Source organism: Oenanthe melanoleuca, chromosome 27 (assembly GCF_029582105.1).
Source record: "Oenanthe melanoleuca isolate GR-GAL-2019-014 chromosome 27, OMel1.0, whole genome shotgun sequence".
In the NCBI taxonomy this organism is placed as follows: Eukaryota; Metazoa; Chordata; class Aves; order Passeriformes; family Muscicapidae; genus Oenanthe; species Oenanthe melanoleuca.
The window spans coordinates 5,364,415-5,384,848 of NC_079360.1; the positions used below are offsets into that span (position 1 = coordinate 5,364,415).

Here is a 20,434-nt window from a genome sequence, read left to right on the forward strand (position 1 = left end):
TTGTGGGTCTGAAATTTCCACATTTTTGGGGCTGAAATTCCTGGGGTTTAGGGCTGGGTATTCCAGGAGTTTGAGACCAAAATTTCCAGGTTTTTGGGGCCAGAATTCCCTGAGTTTTGAGGCTGAAATTCCGGGGTTTTGGGACTGAGATTTCCTTGATCTTGGGGCTGAAATTCCCGGAGTTTTCAGGCTGCAATTCTGAGAGTTACAAGCTTGGAATTCTCAGGTTTTGGGGGCAAGAATTTCGAGGGTTTGGGCCATAAAATTCCCAGGATTTTGGGGCTGAAATTCCCAGAATTTTTGGGTCGGAATTCTAAAAACTTCAACGCTAGGAAGTCCCAGAGTTTCGAGGCTGAAATTCCCAGAATTTGGGGCTGAAATTCTCAGATTTTGGGGCTGAAATTCCCAGATTTTTAGGGCTGAAGTTGCCGGGGTTTCGGAGTGGGTGTTGCAGGATTTTGAGGGGTGGGAACTGCGGGATTTTGGGAGCCCCAGACGCACCTGCGGGGAGGAAACACCTGGATCCGGACGGACACGGGGCCAAATCCGCTGAGCCGCGGCCACTCGCGGACAGCGAGTCCGGGCCCATCCCAGTGACACCAGTGACCCCTCGGAGCTGTTCCCAGTGACCCCGCGGGGTGACACAGGGCAGAGTCACGCTGTGACAAACGAGGGTGGCACGCAGGGACTTTTTTAGGGACCGCAGAGCGCCTGTGTGGGATTTTTATCTTTTTTTTTTTATTATTATCTTTTTTTTTTTTTTTAATCTTTTGGTTTTTTTTTTTTTTTCCGCTGTGGAGGGCAGGATGACAAAGATTTAATTCAAACCCCCCGCCTCGTGTCCCCCCCTCCCCTCGCTGTCACCCTCGGTGTCCTTTGTCCCCTCCAGGGCTGCGGTGGCGGCGGGGACCGCACCCCGGGGACAGACAGACAGAGGGAGAGGATGGAAGGACGGACAGACAGCGCAGGAGGGAAAAACGATGGAGAGGATGAAGAAGCGAAGGGATGAAGATTCCCCGGCCGGACACGGAGGGAGCGCACCCCAAAAACGCTTCGTGGGCTGGGGGGGGCTCGGGCTTTGTGTGGCTCGGCTGCTCCGAGGGCGGGAGGAGGAGGAGGAGGAGGAGGAGGAGAGGAGGAGGAGGAGAGGAGGAGGAGGAGGAGGAGGGACTTGCAGCCCTTTTCTGGCCGCCGCCGCGGCGGGGAGCGGCAGAGCGAGGGCAGAGCCCGCCCGCGCTCCCGGGGGTGTCACCGGCCCCGCTCCCCCCGCGCCATGGCCGGGCTCCTGTCGCGACTATCGCTGCTGTCGCTGCTGTGGCTGTCGCTGCTGCGGGCGGTGAGTGCGGGGGATGGAGATGGGGGGTCCCGGAGGCAGCGGGGAGCACCCGGGGGGGGACGGGCAGAGGGTTTTGGGGCGCGGGGACCCCCAACCCCTCCGAGCTGCCCCGAGCGGGGACAGAACCCCCCCGGTGCCTTCATCACCTGCACCCCCGAAACCTCTCCCGGGTTTTCTCTGCTCCGAGCTCCCCCAGAGCGGAGGCTGAACCCCCTTTTCCCCCCGCAGAGCGCTCGCCGTGCGCCCCACACAAAAAACTTCGGGGCACGGGGAGGGGCGGGAGCAGAGCCCGGAGTTGTGGGGGGGTCCAAACCCTCAGTGGGGCTTTTTTGGGGAAGCAGGATTTGATTTGGGGGTCCCGGGAAGGGTCGGGCAGGCGGACACCCCTGGGGGAGGATGGTGAAGGTGGAGCGGAGCGGGGCTGGGGGGTCCTTCCCCCCGAAACCCCCCACGGGATCGGGGGGGCCAAACTGGCCCGGGAGAGCGGGGACAGCGGGGAGGGGACAGGAGGGACAGCGGGGACAGCGGGGACAGCGGGGGCTGCTACAGTGATGTCCCCAAATCGCCACTTCCCGGGGTGGGGGTCACCTCGGGGGGGGCGGGCTGGTTCTGCTCTGCAGGGCTGGGGGTGTCCTGGGGGGACCCCAGGGAGCAGAGACCCCAGATGTGCCCAGCCAGATGTGATCGCAAAGTGGGACCCCCCGATATCCCCGGGACCCCCCGAAATCCCCGGGACCTGCCGCTCTCGCTGCTCGGACGCGGCTCCCCAAAACTCCGGGAAGCGCCGGGGGCCGGGATTTGGGTGATTTTGGCCAGGAGAGGCAGAGCTCGCCCGCCGGGCTCGGGGACAGCTGGAGCATCCCCATCCCAAAAATCCCATCCCAGAATCCCATCCCAAAAATCCCGTCCCAGAATCCCGTCCCAGAATCCCATCCCATAATCCCGTCCCAAAATCCATCCCAGAATCCCGTCCCATAATCCCGTCCCAAAAATCCCATCCCAGAATCCCATCCCAAAATCCAATCCCAAAATCCCATCCCCTGCCTCGTGCCGGGCGCTGGGAAATCCCGAAATCCCGAAATCCCGCTCGGAGCTGCCCCAGCAGCGCCTCCTCGGGGCTCCAGCCCCCCCCGAACTCTGCTCCAAAAAAACAATTAAAATCTTCCAGAGGTGTCGCCCGCGCCCCGCGGGCCGCGCCAGCTGCCAGGATGTTTTATGGGTTAATTCCCGCGGCTCCGGCACCGGCAGCCGCGCTGATCGCGGCCCCATTTCCGCCCCTAACGCGGACCAGGTGCCCCCTCCCAGCCCCGGGGGGCTCCGCGCCCCCAGACCCCGCGGGGGAGCACCTGGAGCGGGGATCCCGCGGGGAGCGGGCCCGGGGGTGGCCCCGGGAGGGGACAGGTGGCCACGGAGCGCGGCCGGGGGAGGGGACAGGTGGCCACGGAGCGCGGCCCACGCGGAGCTGCTGCTGTGGCAGCTGCGAGCGGCGTGGGAGAGGCGGAGGGGCCGGAGAGATGGAAACTCTGGGGCTGGGGGTGCTCTGGGATTGTGGGAAGCTTTGGGATCTAGGGATGCTCTGGGAGAGATGGAAATTCTGGGATTGTGGGATGCTCTGGGTCCAGGAGAGATGGAAACTCTGGGATTGTGGGATGCTCTGGGATTGTGGGAAGCTTTGGGATCGAGGGAAGCTCTGGGAGAGATGGAAATTCTGGGATTATTGGAAACTCCGGGGTTGGGGGATGCTGTGGGACCGCAGGATGCTCTGGGTTTACTGGAAATTCTGGAACTGGGGGAAGCTCTGGGGTTGTGGGAAGCTTTGGGATCGAGGGATGCTCTGGGACATGTGGAAATTCTGGGATTGTGGGGTGTTCTGGGATCAAGGGATGCTCTGGGATACTGGAAACTCGGATTCTGGGATGCTCTGGGATTTTGGGTTTCTCTGGGATTGTGGGAAGCTCTGGGGCCATGGCATGCTCTGGGATCTCGGGAAGCTCTGGGATTGAGGGATCTCTGGGATAACAGGAAGCTCTGGGATTGAGGGATTCTCTGGGATGCTCCAAGATCTCAGCATTGTGTGGGATCTCAGGATGCTCTGGGATTGTGGGAAGCTCTTCTGGGATGCTCTGGAATTGGGATTCTGGGATTCTCTGGGATCTCGGGATTCTCTGGGATCTCGGGATTCTCTGGGATTCTGGGATGCTCTGGAATTGGGATCTCGGGATTCTCTGGGATCTCGGGATGCTCTGGGATTGTGGGATGCTCTGGGATTGTGGGATGCTCTGGAATTGGGATCTCAGGATGCTCTGGGATCTCGGGATTCTCTGGGATCTCGGGATTCTCTGGGATCTCGGGATTCTCTGGGATTCTGGGATGCTCTGGGTGCTGCCCTGCCCAGCTCACTCACTGGTCACAGCCAGGCACCCTCAGCTCCCCCAGGCCCATTCCCAGCCTCTGGAATTCCATCCCTGGGGAGCTGCAGGATGAGTCCCGGCCAGGCTGGCTCCAAAAACCCCAAATGTGGCCCCAGTGAGGGGGTGTGGCCCCTGCCTCACCCCAAACCCTCCAGGTGACATTTGGGGGTGCTGGGAGGATTCCAGAGGTTCCAATCCATTCACGTCTGCTCAGAGAGGGAAAAGGGGCTGGAAAAAGGATCTGGGAAAAAGGATTTGGGAAAAGAGCTGGAAAAAGGGTTTTTAATAAGGGTCTGGGAAAAGGATCTGGAATAAAGATCTGGAAAAAGGGTTTGGGGAAAGGGGCTGGGAAAAGGTTCTAGAATAAGGAGCAGGAAAAAGGGGCTGGAATATGAGCCTGGAATAAGGGTTTGGGAAAAGAACCTGGGGAAAGGGTCTGGAAAAAGGATGTGGGGAAAGGGTCTGGAATAATGGTCTGGGAAAAGGTCTGGATAAAGGGTCTGGGAAAAGGGGCTGGAACAAGGCTCTGTAATAAGGATCTGGGAAAAAATCCTGGGAAAAGGGGCTGGAATAAGAGTCTGAGAAAAGGGTCTGGATAAAGGATCTGGAATAAGGATCTGGATAAAGGGTCTGGGAAAAATCCTGGGAAAAGGGGCTGGAATAAGAGTCTGAGAAAAGGGTCTGGATAAAGGATCTGGAATAAGGATCTGGATAAAGGGTCTGGGAAAAATCCTGGGAAAAGGGGCTGGAATAAGAGTCTTAGAAAAGGGTCTGGATAAAGGATCTGGAATAAGGATCTGGATAAAGGGTCTGGGAAAAAATCCTGGAATAAGGGGCTGGAACAAGGCTCTGTAATAAGGATCTGGAAAAAAAATCCTGGGAAAAGGGGCTGGAATAAGGGTCTGGATAAAGGGTCTGGAATAAGGATCTGGATAAAGGGCCTGGGAAAAGGTCTGGATAAAGGGTCTGGGAAAAAATCCTGGGAAAAGGGGTTGGAATAAGGATCTGGAATAAGGATCTGGAAAAAAATCTTGGGAAAAGGGGTTGGAATAAGAGTCTTAGAAAAGGGTCTGGATAAAGGGTGTGGGAAAAGGCACTGGAAAAAGGTCTGGAATAAGGATCTGGGAAAACGAGCTGGGAAAAGGATCTGGAATAAGGATCTGGGAAGAGTCTCTGGAATGAGGATCTGGGAAGAGTCCCTGTTAAAGGCTCTGGGAACTGTCTCCGGAATGAGGATCCGGCCCAGGGCTGGGGAAGAAGGGGCTGCCAGGCCGGGCGGGCGGAGGAGGGGGAGCGGCGCTGGGTAATTGGAGCACTTTGTCATTCAGCTGCCTGGAATTGGCGCTCCATTGTCTCGGCCCCGCCGGATGCGGAGCCCCGAGCGCCGCATCGAGCGCGGGGACGCGGCCAAGGCGCTGACGAGGCCGCCAGATGCTCCCCAGAGCCTCTCCCCCCGCTCCTCAACCCCCCCAAAAAATCGGCCCTGGGTGGGTGGTCCAGGGATGGTTCTGCGAGGAGAGGGAGCAGAAGGAGGTTTGGGAGGGTTGGGGTGTCCTGCATCCCATAATCCCGGCCAGGAGGGGGTTTGGGGGGTGTCACCCCCTCCCCAGCTGCAGAGGGGTGGGAAAATTCTGGGGGAGATTTGTGGCTTCCAGGTGTGGTGACAGGGAGGCCCTGGTGCTCCCCCAGTTCCTCATTTCCATCTCGTTTCTGGTTTTTTTGGGGTGTTTTTGGGGGGGCTGAGGTGCAGCTCTCCAGACCCTCCATCCAGGCAGGAATTCCTCCTCTCCTCTCCCGCCCCGGGCTGGGAAGGGCTGAGCCCGCGGGGACAAGGACAAACCGAGGCCACCTCACCCCAAACCACCCCGGGGGGGCTCTCCCGACTCCCTGCAACCGCAATTCTACAAAATCGCTTTTTTTTTTCCCCCCCATAAATCCGCGTTTACGCCCCCAGAGCTGTCCCCTGTCCCGTTGTCACCTCCCGGCTCTGCTCTGCCCTCAGGGACCCGCCGGCGGCTCCAAGGACGATTGTGCCACCAACCTGTTCACGGCCAGCGGCGAGTGCTGCCGCGCCTGCAGCGTGGGCGAGGGCGTGGCGCAGCCCTGCGGGGTCAACCAGACGGTGTGCGAGCCCTGCCTGGACAGTGAGTAGCCAAAAATCCCCCCGGGGCTCCGGGGACAGCGGCTGGAGCGGCCCCGAGCGTCCCCTCGGTCCCTGCTGGAAGTGTCGCATCGCGCCCCGGTCACCCAGGGCTGGGTTTTGGGGGAAGGATGTGTGAAAATGGGAGATTCTGTCCCCAAAATGGGGGTTTGGGGCGTGGGGAGGGTACAGCCCCACGGCTGGGGGGGTTTGGGTGCAGGGTGGGGTTTGGGGTGGTGCCAGTTTTGGGGTTGGGATGTTCCCAAAGCTGCTCCCTGTCAATCCCAGCTCTGGCCGGGCTGGGATCTGCTGATCCTGGGCTCGATCCCAGCCCCAGCCCTGCTCCCTCTCCACCTGCTGGGGCAACATCCACCCCAAAAATCCCCCACGCACCCCGAGCGACCCCGCAGCCCCCGTGGGCGCTCCTCATTTATTGCAATTTAATTTAAAACCACACAAAGGCCACAAAATCCAGCAAAGCTGAGGAGGGAGAGGGGAACTGGGATTTCCAGGGATGGATCCTGTGCCCAGAACTCCAGGAATGGCGGTGCCAGTTTGGGGATGGTGGTGCCAGTTTGGGAGTGGTGGTGCCAGTTTGGGAGTGGTGGTGCCAGTTTGGGAATGGCGGTGCCAGTTTGGGGATGGTGGTGCCAGTTTGGGACTGGTGGTGCCAGTTTGGGGATGGTGGTTGGTGCCAGTTTGGGGATGGCTGTGCCAGTTTAGGGATTGTGGTGGTGCCAGTTTGGGAATGGCAGTGCCAGTTTGGGAATAGTGGTGGTGCCAGTTTGGGGATTGTGGTGGTGCCAGTTTGGGGATTGTGGTGGTGCCAGTTTGGGAATGGTGGTGCCAGGGCTGGATCCCAGTGAGGGTGGATCCCAGTGAGGGCTGGATCCCAGTGAGGGGCTGGATCCCAGTCAGGGCTGGATCCCAGTCAGGGGTGGATCCCAGTCAGGGGTGGATCCTCCTGCCCCAGTTTGGGACTGGATCCCACCCAAATCTGGATCCCACCAGGGGAAATCCTCCTCCCCACCCTCAGCTCTGCCCTGGGCGGGATTTTGGGGTGTGGAGGGAAGGAAACCTGCAAACACTGCAGCATCCCCTGCTGGGATGGGGAGAGGATCTGGGGCCCTGGGGCCCCCTGGGTTGATCTGAAACCCCCTGGAACCCCCTGAATCCCCCCTGGAACCCCCTGGATTGCTCTGAAACCCCCTGGAACCCCTTAGATCCCCCCTGGATCCCCCTGGATTGCTCTGAATTTCCCTGGATTGCTTTGAATACCCCTGAATCCCCCCAAATCCCCCTGAATTGCTTTGAATCCCCCTGAATCCCACTAAATCCCCCTGGATTGCTCGGGACCCCCCTGAATCCCTTCTGAATCCTCCCTGGATTGCTCTAAATCCCCCTGTATTTCTCTGAATCCCACCCGGATTGCTGTGAATCCCCTTGAATCCCCCCTAATCCCCCTGAATCCCCCCAAATCCCCCCGATTCCCTCTGCATCTCCCCAAATCCCCCTGAATCCCTCTGGACCCCCTGGATTGCTCTGAATCCCCCTGGATCCCTCTGAATCGCCCCAAATTCCCCCGAATTCCCCTAAATCCCCCCGAATTCCCCTATATTTCTCTGAATCCCCCCCGAATCCCCCCAAATCCCTCTGAATCCCCCTGTATTTCCTGAATCCTCCCCGGATTGCTGTGAATCCCCTTGAATCCCCCCGGATCGCCCCAAATCCCCCCGAATCCTCCCTGTATTTCTCTGAATCCCACCCGGATTGCTGTGAATCCCCTTGAATCCCCCCAAATCCCCCCGATTCCCTCTGCATCTCCCCAAATCCCCCTGAATCCCTCTGGACCCCCTGGATTGCTCTGAATCCCCCTGGATCCCCCTGAATCGCCCCAAATCCCCCCGAATTCCCCTATATTTCTCTGAATCCCCCCCGAATCCCCCCAAATCCCTCTGAATCCCCCTGTATTTCCTGAATCCTCCCCGGATTGCTGTGAATCCCCTTGAATCCCCCCGGATCGCCCCAAATCCCCCCAGTTCCCCCCAAATCCCCCCGAATCCTCCCTGGATTGCTCTGAATCCCCCCGGATTGCTCCGAATCCCCCCGGATCCCCCTGAATCGCCCCAAATCCCCCCAGTTCCCCCCAAATCCCCCCGAATCCTCCCTGGATTGCTCTGAATCCCCCCGGATTGCTCCGAATCCCCCTGGATCCCCCTGAATCGCCCCGAATCCCCCCGAATTCCCCTATATTTCTCTGAATCCCCCCGAATCCCCCCCAGACCGGCTCCCCCGACCCCGGGGCCGGGCAGGCAGAGGCAGCCCCGCCGCCTCCTGCACCCCAGGAATGCGGGCACGGCCCAGGGCCGGGATCCCACCTGCGCCCCGGGCGCTGCCTTGGACTCGCTCCCGAGGACTCATTACGGAGAAAAAAAAAAAAAAAAAAAAAAAAAAATTTCTACAACCAACGCCAAACCCCTCGGGGGTTCAGAAACCATCCCTAAAGGGGGGGTTTGTTCTAATTTCCTCCTTTTCCAGCCCCCCCAGTGCCCGGTTGCTGCCTCATGAGTTATTTATCCCTCGCTGCCGGGGGGTGAGGGGATGAATCTGGGCGGTAATTGCTCGGCTCGGATACCTCGGGCCGCCGCCGCGAATGTGCCCACTCAGCCGAAAGCCTTTCCTGGCCACTTCCCCGCTCTAATGGGGCCCATCAATAATTCAGGATAATGCGAGGGATGAGCCCGGGTTAATGGGAGCCGCGTGTGCCGCCGCGGGGCTGCTCCGGAGCGCGGGGCCAGTGCGGGGCCAGCGCGGGGCCAGTGCCGGGCCAGTGCGGGGCCAGTGCGGGGCCAGTGCGGGGCCAGTGCGGGGCCAGTGCGGGGCTAATGCGGGGCCAGTGCGGGGCCAGCGCGGGGCCAGTGCGGGGCCAGTGCAGGGCCAGTGCGGGGCTACTGTGGGGACAGTGCTGGGCCAGTGTGGGGACACTGCAGGGCCAGTGCGGGACCAGTGCGGGGCTACTGTGGGGACAGTGCTGAGCTACTGCGGGGCCAGTGCGGGGACACTGCGGGGCTACTGCGGGGCCAGTGCTGGGCCAGTGCGGGGCCAATGCGGGGCCAGTGTAGGGCTACTGTGGGGCCAGTGCCGGGCCAGTGCTGGGCCAGTGCTGGGCTACTGCGGGGCCAGTGCGGGGCCAGTGCGGGGCCAGTGCGGGGCCAGTGCGGGGCCAGTGCTGGGCTACTGTGGGGACACTGCAGGGCTACTGCTGGGCCAGTGCGGGGCCAGTGCGGGGCCAGTGCGGGGCCAGTGCGGGGCCAGTGCTGGGCTACTGTGGGGACACTGCAGGGCTAGTGCGGGGCCAGTGTGGGGCCAGTGTGGGGCCACTGCAGGGCCAGTGCGGGGCTACTGTGGGGCCAGTGCGGGGCCACTGCTGGGCCAGTGTGGGGCCAGTGCTGGGCTACTGCTGGGCCAGTGTGGGACCAGTGCGGGGACACTGCTGGGACACTGCAGGGCCAGTGCTGGGACACTGCAGGGCCAGTGCTGGGCCAGTGTGGGGACACTGCTGGGACATTGCCGGGACATTGCCGGGACATTGCTGGGACATTGCTGGGACACTGCAGGGCCAGTGCTGGGCCAGCAGCACCAGGGACAGCGTGCCCAGGGCTGCCACACCCCTGGGAGGGTCCCAGGGTGGGTTTTGGGGCAGTGGGAGGTGTCCCCGTCCAGGGTCTGGGTGAGGTTTGGGGTCCATCCTGACCCACGGTATCCCAGGATTTTGGGATTTCACACCCCTGGGAGGGTCCCAGGGTGGGTTTTGGGGCAGTGGGAGGTGTCCCCGTCCAGGGTCTGGGTGAGGTTTGGGGTCACTCCTGACCCAGGGCATCCCAGGATTTGGGGATTTCACAGGATTTGGATGAGGTTTGGGGTCCATCCTGACCCACGGCATCCCAGGATTTGGGGATTTCACACCCCTGGGAAGGTCCCAGGGTGGGTTTTGCGGGAGTGGGAGATGTCCCCGTTCAGGGTCTGGGTGAGGTTTGAGGTCCCTCCTGATCCAGGGCATCCCAGGATTTTGGGATTTCAGATCCCCCTCTGTCCTCTGGAGATCCGGGGGAAATCTCAGGACGCCCAGGCACAGGCACAGGGGAAAAATCCTACGGGATCCGAGGCTGGGATGGAGCTCCCATCCCTCCCGAGGGCTCTGGGTGCTTCATCCCCTCTGGAGCATCCCAAAATCCCCCTCTGGAACATCCCAAAATCCGCATCCCAAACAGCCCCGTGCCCAGGATCGCCATTCCCAGCTCCATCCCTGCCCCTTCAGGGACCAGCACGGCTCTGGCTCGTTCTCCACCATCCCCAGGGCAGGACTTTCCCTGGATGGGGGAACAGTGGGATGGGAGCGGCAGCTGCGCCCTCCAGGATGGCCCTGACCCCTCTTCCGGGGCTAAAAATATCCCCGAATTCCTGCGGGAGCGGGATTGATTTCCCTCCCCGGCAGGATGAAACCGGAGCGCGGGGTCGGGCAGAGTCAGCGATCAGCGCTGTCACCTCCTGTCCCCGTCACAGCCCCCGCGGGGACACGCGACACGCGGCCCCGGGACCCCCGGGCAGGATGTGGCGGAGAAAGGGACGGGCTGGGAGGGGCGGGGGCGGTCCCCAGGGAGCGGGAATGGGAATAAAAAAGGGGAATTGGAGCTGGGGTGGGAGCGGGGAGCTGGGAATTGTGGGAGGGTGGGTGAGGTGGGGAGGGGGAGGTGGGGAGAGGTTAGTGGGAGTGGGATGGAGAGATGGGAATGGGAATGGGATGGGGAGATGGGAATGGGAATGGGGAGATGTTATTGGGAATGGGATGGGGAGATGGGAATGGGAATGGAGAGACGTTATTGGGAATGGGATGGGGAGGAATGGGAATGGAGAGATGTTAGTGGGAATGGGATGGGGAGGAATGGGGAAAATGGGAATAGGATGAGGAAATGGGAATGTGGGAATGGGATGGGGAGATGGGAATGGAGAGATGTTATTGGGAATGGAATGGGATGGGGAGGAATGGGAACGTAGGAATGGGGAGGTGTTAATGGGAATGGGATGGGGAAAATGGGAATAGGATGAGGAAATGGGAATGGGGAGATGTTAGTGGGAATTGGATGAGGAAATGGGAATGGGGAGATGTTAGTGGGAATGGGATGGGGAGGTGGGAATGGGATGAGGAAATGGGAATGTGGGAATGGGGGAGATGTTAATGGGAATGGGATGGGGAGATGAGAATGGGGAAGATGGGAATGGGATAAGGAAATGGGAATGGAGAGATGTTATTGGGAATGGGATTGGGAGGAATGGGGAAGATGGGAATGGGAATGGGGTGAGGAGGTGGGAATGTGGGAATGGGGGAGATAATGGGAATGGGATGGAGATATGAGATTGGGGAAGATGTTAATGGGAATGGGATGAGGAAATGGGAATGGAGAGATGTTAGTGGGAATGGGATGGGGAGGTGAGAATGTGATGATGGTGGAATAGGCTAGGGAGGTGGGAATGGGGAGATGTTAGTGGGAATCTGGGCCTGGAGGATCCCAGAACCGGGAATTTTTTGGGAGTAGCTCAGATTTTTATGGGAAGGAGAGCCTGAAGGGTGCCAGAACCGGGAATTGTTTGGGAGTGGCTCAGGTTTTTATGGGAATGGGGAGCCTGGAGGATGCCAGAGCTGGAAATTCCTGTGGGAATGGGATTCTGGAGGATGCTGGAGATGAGAATTCCTGCAGGAGTGGCTCAGGTGTTATTGGGGAGTAAAATCTGGAGAGTGCCAGAGCTGGGAATTTTTTGGGAGTGGCTCAGGTGTTAATGGGAATGAGGGGCCTGGAGGATCCCAGAACCAGGAATTTTTTGGGAGTGGCTCAGGTTTTTATGGGAAGGAGAGCCTGGAGGATCCCAGAACCAGGAATTTTTTAGGAATGGCTCAGGTGTTAATGGGAATGGTGAGCCTGGAGGATCCCAGAACCAGGAATTTTTTAGGAATGGCTCAGGTGTTAATGGGAATGAGGGCCTGGAGGATGCCAGAACCGGGAATTTTTTGGGAATGGCTCAGGTTTCAATAGGAAGGTGGACCTGGAGGAGGCCAGAGCTGGGAATTCCTGTGGGAATGGGATTCTGGAGGATGCTGGAGATGAGAATTCCTGCAGGAATGGCTCAGGTGTTATTGGGGAGTAAAACCTGGAGGATGCCAGAGCTGGGAATTTCTTGGGAATGGCTCAGGTGTTTATGGGAAGGAGAGCCTGAAGGGTGCCAGAACCGGGAAGTTTTTGGGAGTGGCTCAGGTTTTTTTGGGAATGGGAGCCTGGAGGGTGCCAGAACTGGGAATTTTTTGGGAATGGCTCAAGTTTCAATGGGAAGGTGGACCTGGAGGATGCCAGAACCAGGAATTTTTTGGGAATGGCTCAGGTTTTTATGGGAAGGAGAGCCTGAAGGATCCCAGAACCAGGAATTTTTTGGGAATGGCTCAGGTTTTTATGGGAAGGAGAGCCTGAAGGATCCCAGAACCAGGAATTTTTTGGGAGTGGCTTAGGTTTTTTTGGGAATGGGAGCCTGGAGGGTGCCAGAACTGGGAATTTTTTGGGAATGGCTCAAGTTTCAATGGGAAGGTGGACCTGGAGGATGCCAGAACCAGGAATTTTTTGGGGATGGCTCAGGTGTTAATGGGAATGGTGAGCCTGGAGGATGCCAGAACCGGGAATTTTTTGGGGATGGCTCAGGTTTTTATGGGAAGGAGAGCCTGAAGGATCCCAGAACCAGGAATTTTTTGAGAACACCTCACCTATTAACAACACCCCAAACCCTCCACAACGACACCCCCCCCTCTCCCCGCGCACCCCGGGGCCGAACCCCAACCCCCACGCTGGGGTGGTGACAACACCCCCTCGGTGTCCCCACGCAGGTGTCACCTTCTCGGACACGGTGAGCGCCACGGAGCCGTGCCGGCCGTGCACGCAGTGCGGGGGCCTGCAGAGCATGTCGGCGCCGTGCGTGGAGTCGGACGACGCGGTGTGCGTCTGCTCCTACGGCTACTTCCAGGACGAGGCGAGCGGGGGCTGCCGGCAGTGCCGCCTGTGCGAGGCCGGCTTCGGGCTGATGTTCTCGTGCAAGGGCTCGCAGGACACGGTGTGCGAGGAGTGCCCGCCCGGCACCTTCTCCAGCGAGGCCAACTTCGTGGATCCCTGCCTGCCCTGCACCACCTGCGAGGACAGCGAGGTGCTGGTCAGGGAGTGCTCGGCCACCCAGGACGCCGAGTGCCGGGGTAAGGCGGGGCGGGCACGGGTGGCATTGTCACGGGTGGGCGGTGTCACTGTCATGGGTGGGCGGTGGCGTTGTCACACTGTGCTGACATTGTCACGCGTGTCACTGTCATGGGTGGGCGGTGGCACTGTCACGGGTGGGCGGTGACATTGTCACACTGTGCTGACATTGTCACATGTGTCACTGTCATGGGTGGGCACGGGTGGCATTGTCACGGGTGGGCAGTGTCACTGTCATGGGTGGGCACGGGTGGCATTGTCACGGGTGGGCAGTGCCACTGTCACGGGTGGGCGGTGGCATTGTCACACTGTGCTGACATTGTCACGCGTGTCACTGTCATGGGTGGGCAGTGTCACTGTCATGGGTGGGCGGTGGCATTGTCACACTGTGCTGACATTGTCACGCGTGTCACTGTCATGGGTGGGCGGTGGCATTGTCACACTGTGCTCTGTCACTGTCATGGGTGGGCTGTGGCATTGGCACGGGTGGGAACGGGTGGGCACGGGTGGGCTGTGTCACTGTCACGGGTGGGCGGTGTCATTGTCACACTGTGCTGACGTTGTCACACTGTTCTGTGCCATTGTCACGGGTGGGCTGTGTCACTGTCACAGGTGGGCGGTGGCATTGTTACAGCTGGGCAGTGTCATTGTCACACTGTGCTGACATTGTCACACTGTTCTGTGCCATTGTCACGGGTGAGTTGTGTCACTGTCATGGGTGGGCGGTGACATTGTCACACTGTGCTCTGTCACTGTCATGGGTGGGCAGTGTCACTGTCACACTGCTGTGTCATTGTTACAGCTGGGCAGTGTCACTGTCACACTGTGCTGTGTCACTGTCATGGGTGGGCAGTGTCACTGTCATGGGTGGGCAGTGTCACTGGCACGGGTGGGCAGTGTCATTGTCACACTGTGCTTTGTCACTGTCATGGGTGGGCGGTGTCATTGTCACACTGTGCTGACATTGTCACACGTGTCACTGTCACGGGTGGGCACTGTCACTGTCATGGGTGTGCTGACATTGTGACACTGCTGTGTCATTGTTACAGCTGGGCAGTGTCACTGTCACACTGTGCTGACATTGTCACACTGTTCTGTGTCATTGTCATGGGTGTGCAGTGTCACTGTCACAGTTCTGTCATGTAATTGTCAGAGCTGTGCAGTGTCACTGTCACGGCTGTGCAGTGTCATTGTCACACTGTGCAGTGTCACTGTCACAGCTGGGCAGTGTCACTGTCATGGGTGGGCAGTGTCATTGTCACACTGTGCTGACATTGTCATGGGTGTGCAGTGTCATTGTCATACTGTGCTGTGTCATTGTCACAGCTGGGCAGTGTCACTGTCACTGTTCTGTCATGTCATTGTCACACTGTGCTGTGTCACTGTCACAGTTCTGTCCTGCCCAGGGTGGCTGTGTCACTGTAATGGCTCTGCTGTCACTGTCACAGCTGTGCTGTGTCATTGTCACGGGTGTGCCCTGTCCAGGGTGGCTTTGCCATTGTTACAGCTGTACAGTGTCCAGGGTGGCTGTGTCATTGTCACAGCTGTGCAGTGTCATTGTCACGGCTGTGCAGTGTCCAGGGTGGCTGTGTCCCTGTCACAGCTCTGCCGTGTCACTGTCACGGCTGTGCAGTGTCATTGTCACGGCTCTGCTGTCACTGTCACAGCTGTGCAGTGTCACTGTCACAGCTCTGCTGTCACTGTCACGGCTGTACAGTGTCATTGTCACGGCTCTGCAGTGTCACTGTCACAGCTCTGCAGTGTCACTGTCACGGCTGTACAGTGTCATTGTCACGGCTGTACAGTGTCATTGTCACGGCTCTGCAGTGTCACTGTCACAGCTGTGCAGTGTCACTGTCACGGCTGTACAGTGTCATTGTCACGGCTCTGCAGTGTCACTGTCACAGCTGTACAGTGTCATTGTCACGGCTGTACAGTGTCACTGTCACGGCTCTACTGTCATTGTCACGGCTCTGCAGTGTCACTGTCACGGCTCTGCTGTCACTGTCACGGCTCTGCAGTGTCACTGTCACGGCTCTGCAGTGTCATTGTCACGGCTCTGCTGCCCCCGCTGGGAGCTCCTCTGGGTCTGGGTTTGGGGTGTGGCACCGGGATGTGCCAGAGAAAGGAGCTGCGGGTCCCTCGCTGTCACCGACAGCATCCCGAGCACGGCTCCAGGGAAATGGGGAGAAACGGGGGCAGAGAGAGCTGAGGCTGCTCCAGCCCTCGGGAAAGGGGAAATGGGGGCAGAGCGATGGTCAGAGCAGTGCTGAGGAACTGGGAGAGCTGGGATGCTCCAGCCCTCGGGAAAGGGGGAAAAGGGCAGAAACAAGGGCAGAGCCACAGTCAGAGCTCTGCTGAGATTCTGGGGTGTTCCAACCCCTCGGAAAAGGGCAGAAACAAGGGCAGAGGTACAGTCAGAGCTCTGCTGAGATTCTGGGGTGTTCCAACCCCTCGGAAAAGGGCAGAAACAAGGGCAGAGCCACAGTCGGAGCCGTGCTGAAGTCCTGGGGGAGCTGAGGCTGCTCCAGCCCAGCAGGAAAGCGGGAGAAGAGGGGAAATGGGGGCAGAGCGATGGTCAGAGCCGTGCTGAGGGACTGGGAGAGCCGGGATGCTCCAGCCGGAGCTGCTCCAGCGGCGGCTCCCGGCGCAGCCCGCGGCGGTTCCGGGCCGCGTCTCTCGTCGTTCGTCACTCGCTGCCCCGCAAGAAAAGCGCTTTGTCCTTTGTCGCCGCCGCCGGGCGGGGCAGGGGCCGCTCCCGCCCCGGGGTCGAGTAAATGGAGCCGCGAGTGAAGGGCACAGCGGCGGCTTTGTCTGCGCGGGCGGCGGCGCCGGGACCGGCGGGCGGGAGAGGCCGCCAAGGCCTTGGCACCAATTCCACAGTGTCACTAACCCGCTGTCACCAACCCCAGTGTCACCAACCCGCTGTCACCAACCCCCACAGTGTCACCAACCCGCTGTCACCAACCCCAGTGTCACCAACCCCAGTGTCACCAACCCGCTGTCACCAACCCCCACAGTGTCACCAACCCGCTGTCACCAACCCCCCTGTGTCACTAACCCGCTGTCACCAACCCCCAGTGTCACTAACCCGCTGTCACCAACCCCCACAGTGTCACCAACTCCCTTGTGTCACCAACCCTCTGTCACCAATACCCTCAGTGTCCCCAACTCGCTGTCACCAACCCCCTTGTGTCACCAACCCCCCTGTCACAAATCCCAGTGTCACCAATTCCTCCAGTGTCACCAACCCCACTGCAAATAATTCCTCCGGTGTCACCAATCCCAGGGCCACCAACCCCTTTGTCACCAATTCCTCCAGTGTCACCAACCCCTCCTGTGACAATCCTGTGGCCCCAGGGGTGGCAGGGCGGAATTCCAGCCCCACACAATCCCAACCCCACACAATCCCAACACAATTCCAGCATAATCCCAACACAATTCCAACCCCACACAATCCCATCCTCACACAATTTATTTTTTTACATTAAAACTTGTGATTATTTTCATTCTTCCTTCAGTCTCTGCATTCAAAGACCTTCCCGTTATATTTTCTGTTATATCCATAACACTTTCCTGCCCACTCCTCGCCCTCCCACCCTCATCCTTGATTTTCCCTGATTTTCCAGGTCTCCACCCGCGCTGGACAACGCAGCCCCCGGGGCTGGGGGGCTCCGAGAGCCCCGCGGTGGCCACCAGGGAGGCGCTGAGCCCCGCGGGCGTGGCCAGCACGGCCGCCGATGTGGCCACCACGGTGCTGGGCAGCTCCCAGCCCGTGGCCACCCGCGGCGGCGGCGACAACCTGATCCCGGTGTACTGCTCCATCCTGGCGGCCGTGGTGGTGGGGCTGGTGGCGTACATCGCCTTCAAGAGGTGCGGGGGGCGGGGAAAGGGATTTGGGGGGCGGGGATGGGGGTTTGGGGTAAAGGGATGGGAGTTTGGAGAGCGGGGATGGGGGTTTGGGGGACAGGGATGGGGTTTGGGAACAGGGATGGGGGGTTTGGTGGGGCAGGGATGGGGGTTGGGGTGAAGGGATGAGGGTTTGGGGGGCGGGGATGGGGGTTTGGGGGGTGGGGAAACAGACTTGGGGGGCAGGGATGGGGGGTTGGGGGTGAAGGGATGGGGGGTTGGGGATGGGAAAACAGATTTGGGGGCGGGGATGGGGGTTTGGGGTGTGGGGAAAGGGATTTGGGGATGGGGACAGGGACTTGGGGGGTAGGGATGGGGGGTTGGGAACAGGGATGGGGGTTTGGGGGGTGGGGAAAGGGATTTGGGGATGGGGACAGGGACTTGGGGGTCGGGGATGGGGGTTTGGGGTGCGGGGATGGGGTTTGGGAATGGGGACAGGGACTTGGGGGGCGGGGATGGGGGTTTGGGGGGCAGGGATGGGGGGCTGGGGGGCAGGAAAGGGGGGTTGGGAACAGGGATGGGGGTTTGGGGGGCGGGGATGGGGGTTTGGGGATGGGGACAGGGATTTGGGGATGGGGACAGGGACTTGGGGGGCAGGGATGGGGTTTGGGGGGCGGAGAAAGAACAGAACAGAACAAAAATCAGAGAATGGGACAAAACCAAGAAAATGGGACAGAACCCCGGGAATGGGATGGAACCCAGGGAACAGGACAAACTCCAAAAATGGGAGAGAACCCAGGGGACAGAACTCAGGGAACAGGACAAACCCCAGGAACAGGACAAACCCCGTGAATGGGAGAGAACCCAGGAACAGGATAGAACCCCGGGAACGGGACAAACCCCAGGAACGGGATGGAACCCCGGGAATGGGACAAACCCCTGGAATGGGACAAACCCCAGAGAATGGGATGGAACCCCGGGAATGGCACAAACCCCAGGACCAGGATAAACCCCAGGGAATGGGACAGAACCCCAGGAATGGGACAGAACCCCAGGAACAGGACAAACCCCGGGAATGGGACAAACCCCAGGAATGGGATGGAACCCCAGGAACAGGATAAACCCCGGGAATGGGACAAACCCCGGGAATGGGACAAACCCCGGGAACGGGACAAACCCCGGGAATGGGACGAAACCCCGGGAATGGGATGGAACCCCGGGAAAGGGACAAACCCCGGGAATGGGATGGAACCCCGGGAACAGGACAAGCCCCGGGAACGGGACAAACCCCGGAATGGGACAAACCCCGGGAACGGGACAAACCCCGGAATGGGACAAACCCCGGGAATGGGATGGAACCCCGGGAACAGGACAAACCCCGGGAATGGGATGGAACCCCGGGAACAGGACAAACCCCGGGAATGGGATGGAACCCCGGGAACAGGACAAGCCCCGGGAATGGGACAAACCCCGGGAATGGGACAAACCCCGGGAACGGGACAAACCCCGGGAACGGGATGAACCCCGGGAACGGGACAAGCCCCGGGAACGGGACAAACCCCGGGAATGGGACAGAACCCCGGGAACGGGACAAACCCCGGGAACGGGACAAACCCCGGGAATGGGACAGAACCCCGGGAACAGGACAAACCCCGGGAACGGGACAAGCCCCGGGCCGGGCCCAGCCCCGGCAGCCCTGGGGACGCCCGCCCGCCCCGCAGGTGGAACAGCTGCAAGCAGAACAAGCCGGGCGCCAACACCCGGCCCGCCAACCAGACACCCTCCCCCGAGGGCGAGAAGCTGCACAGCGACAGCGGCATCTCGGTGGACAGCCAGAGCCTGCACGAGCAGCAGCCGCCCGGGCCCGGCGGGCAGGGCACGGGTGGGACACGGGGGACACCCCGGGGGGGCGGGACGGGGTGACCTGAGCGGGGCAGGGATGGTCTGGGGTGGTCTGGGATGGACAAGGATGGTCTGGGGTGGGCAGGGGGTGGACAGGGACATCCTGGGATGGGCAGGGATGGTCTGGGGTGGGCAGGGGGTGGACAGGGACATCCTGGGATGGGCAGGGATGGTCTGGGGTGGACAGGGATTGTCTGGGATGGACAAGGACAAACAGGGATGGACAGGGATGGTCTGGGGTGGGCAGGGGGTGGGCAGGGGCACCCTGGGGATGGGCAGGGTGACCTGAGGGGGGCAGGGGCATCTCAGAATGGAGAGGGACACTCTGGGATGGACTTTGACACCCTGGGATGGTCAGGAACACCCCAGGGACATGGGGGGCACAGGGGGGACAGGGGGGACATGGTGGGGAAGGGGGGACATGGGGGGACATGGGGGACACAGGATGACTGGGGGGACAGGGATGGTCTGGGGTGGGCAGGGGGTGGGCAGGGTGACCTGGGCTGTTCAGGGACATCTCAGAACGGAGAGGGACACTATGGGATGGACTTTGACACCCTGGGATGGACAGACACACCCCAAGGATGGACAGGGACACCCCAGGGATGGACAGGGACACCCCAGGACACCCAGGGATGGACAGTGACATCTCAAGTATGAACAGTGACACCTGGGGATGAACACTGACACCCCAGAGATGGACAGGGACACCCTGAGGACGAACAGTGACACCCCGGGGATGGTCAGTGACACCCCAGGGATGGTCAGTGACACCCAGGGATGGACAGTGACACCCAGGGATGGTCAGTGACACCCCAGGGACGAACAGTGACACCCTGGGGATGGTCATGGACACCCCGGGGATGGACAGTGACACCCCAGGGATGGACAGTGACACCCAGGGATGGTCAGGGACACCCCGAGTATGAACACTGACACCCCCGGACCGCACCTGACCCCCGCTCCCCTCTCCCAGCCCCCAAACCCGAGGCGAGCCCGCACGCAGCGCTGCCGGCCAGCACGCAGGAGGAGGTGGCCAAGCTGCTGGGCAGCTCGCCGCAGGACTCGTGGCGGCAGCTGGCGGGCGAGCTGGGCTACCAGGAGGAGCTGATCGCGTCCTTCACGCGGGAGGAGTGCCCGGCGCGGGCGCTGCTGGCGCACTGGGCGCGCCGCGACTCGGCCACGCTGGAGGCGCTGCTGGCGGCGCTGCGCCGCGCCCAGCGCGGGGACATCGCGGACAGCCTGGCGGGCCGCGCCACGGCCACCTCCCCGGTCTGAGCGGGACACGGCCGGGCCTGCCTGCCCCCGCCGGGCTCGGCCGGGCTGCGGCGGGCGGGGAGCGGGGGGCTCGAGCCGGGTCTGGGATCGGCTCGTCCCGGTTCTGGGATCGGCTCGTCCCGGTTCTGGTCCTGGCTCGTCCCGGTTCTGGGATCGGCTCGTCCCGGTTCTGGGATCGGCTCGTCCCGGTTCTGGGATCGGCTCGTTCCAGTTATGGGATTGGCTCGTCACGGTT

General features: G+C 60.6%; 1 protein-coding gene across 1 annotated transcript; it reads left to right on the top strand.

Annotated features, from left to right (window-relative positions):
* Positions 1-1,226: 1,226 nt before the first annotated feature.
* On the top strand, positions 1,227-20,205 carry NGFR (nerve growth factor receptor). Its single transcript, XM_056512104.1, has 6 exons — positions 1,227-1,336; positions 5,750-5,891; positions 12,813-13,172; positions 16,800-17,043; positions 18,741-18,901; positions 19,898-20,205. The coding sequence occupies exons 1-6, from the start codon at positions 1,274-1,276 to the stop codon at positions 20,197-20,199; spliced, it is 1,272 nt and encodes a 423-aa protein (XP_056368079.1). The 5' UTR covers positions 1,227-1,273; the 3' UTR covers positions 20,200-20,205.
* The last annotated feature ends 229 nt before the right edge of the window (positions 20,206-20,434 follow it).

Coding starts and splice junctions, on each gene's coding strand:
- NGFR (XM_056512104.1), top strand. CDS start 1,274: ATGGCCGGGCTCCTGTCGCGACTATCGCTGCTGTCGCTGCTGTGGCTG. Junction 5,892..12,812: donor GTGCGAGCCCTGCCTGGACA/GTGAGTAGCCAA, acceptor GTCCCCACGCAG/GTGTCACCTTCTCGGACACG. Junction 18,902..19,897: donor GCCCGGCGGGCAGGGCACGG/GTGGGACACGGG, acceptor CCCCTCTCCCAG/CCCCCAAACCCGAGGCGAGC.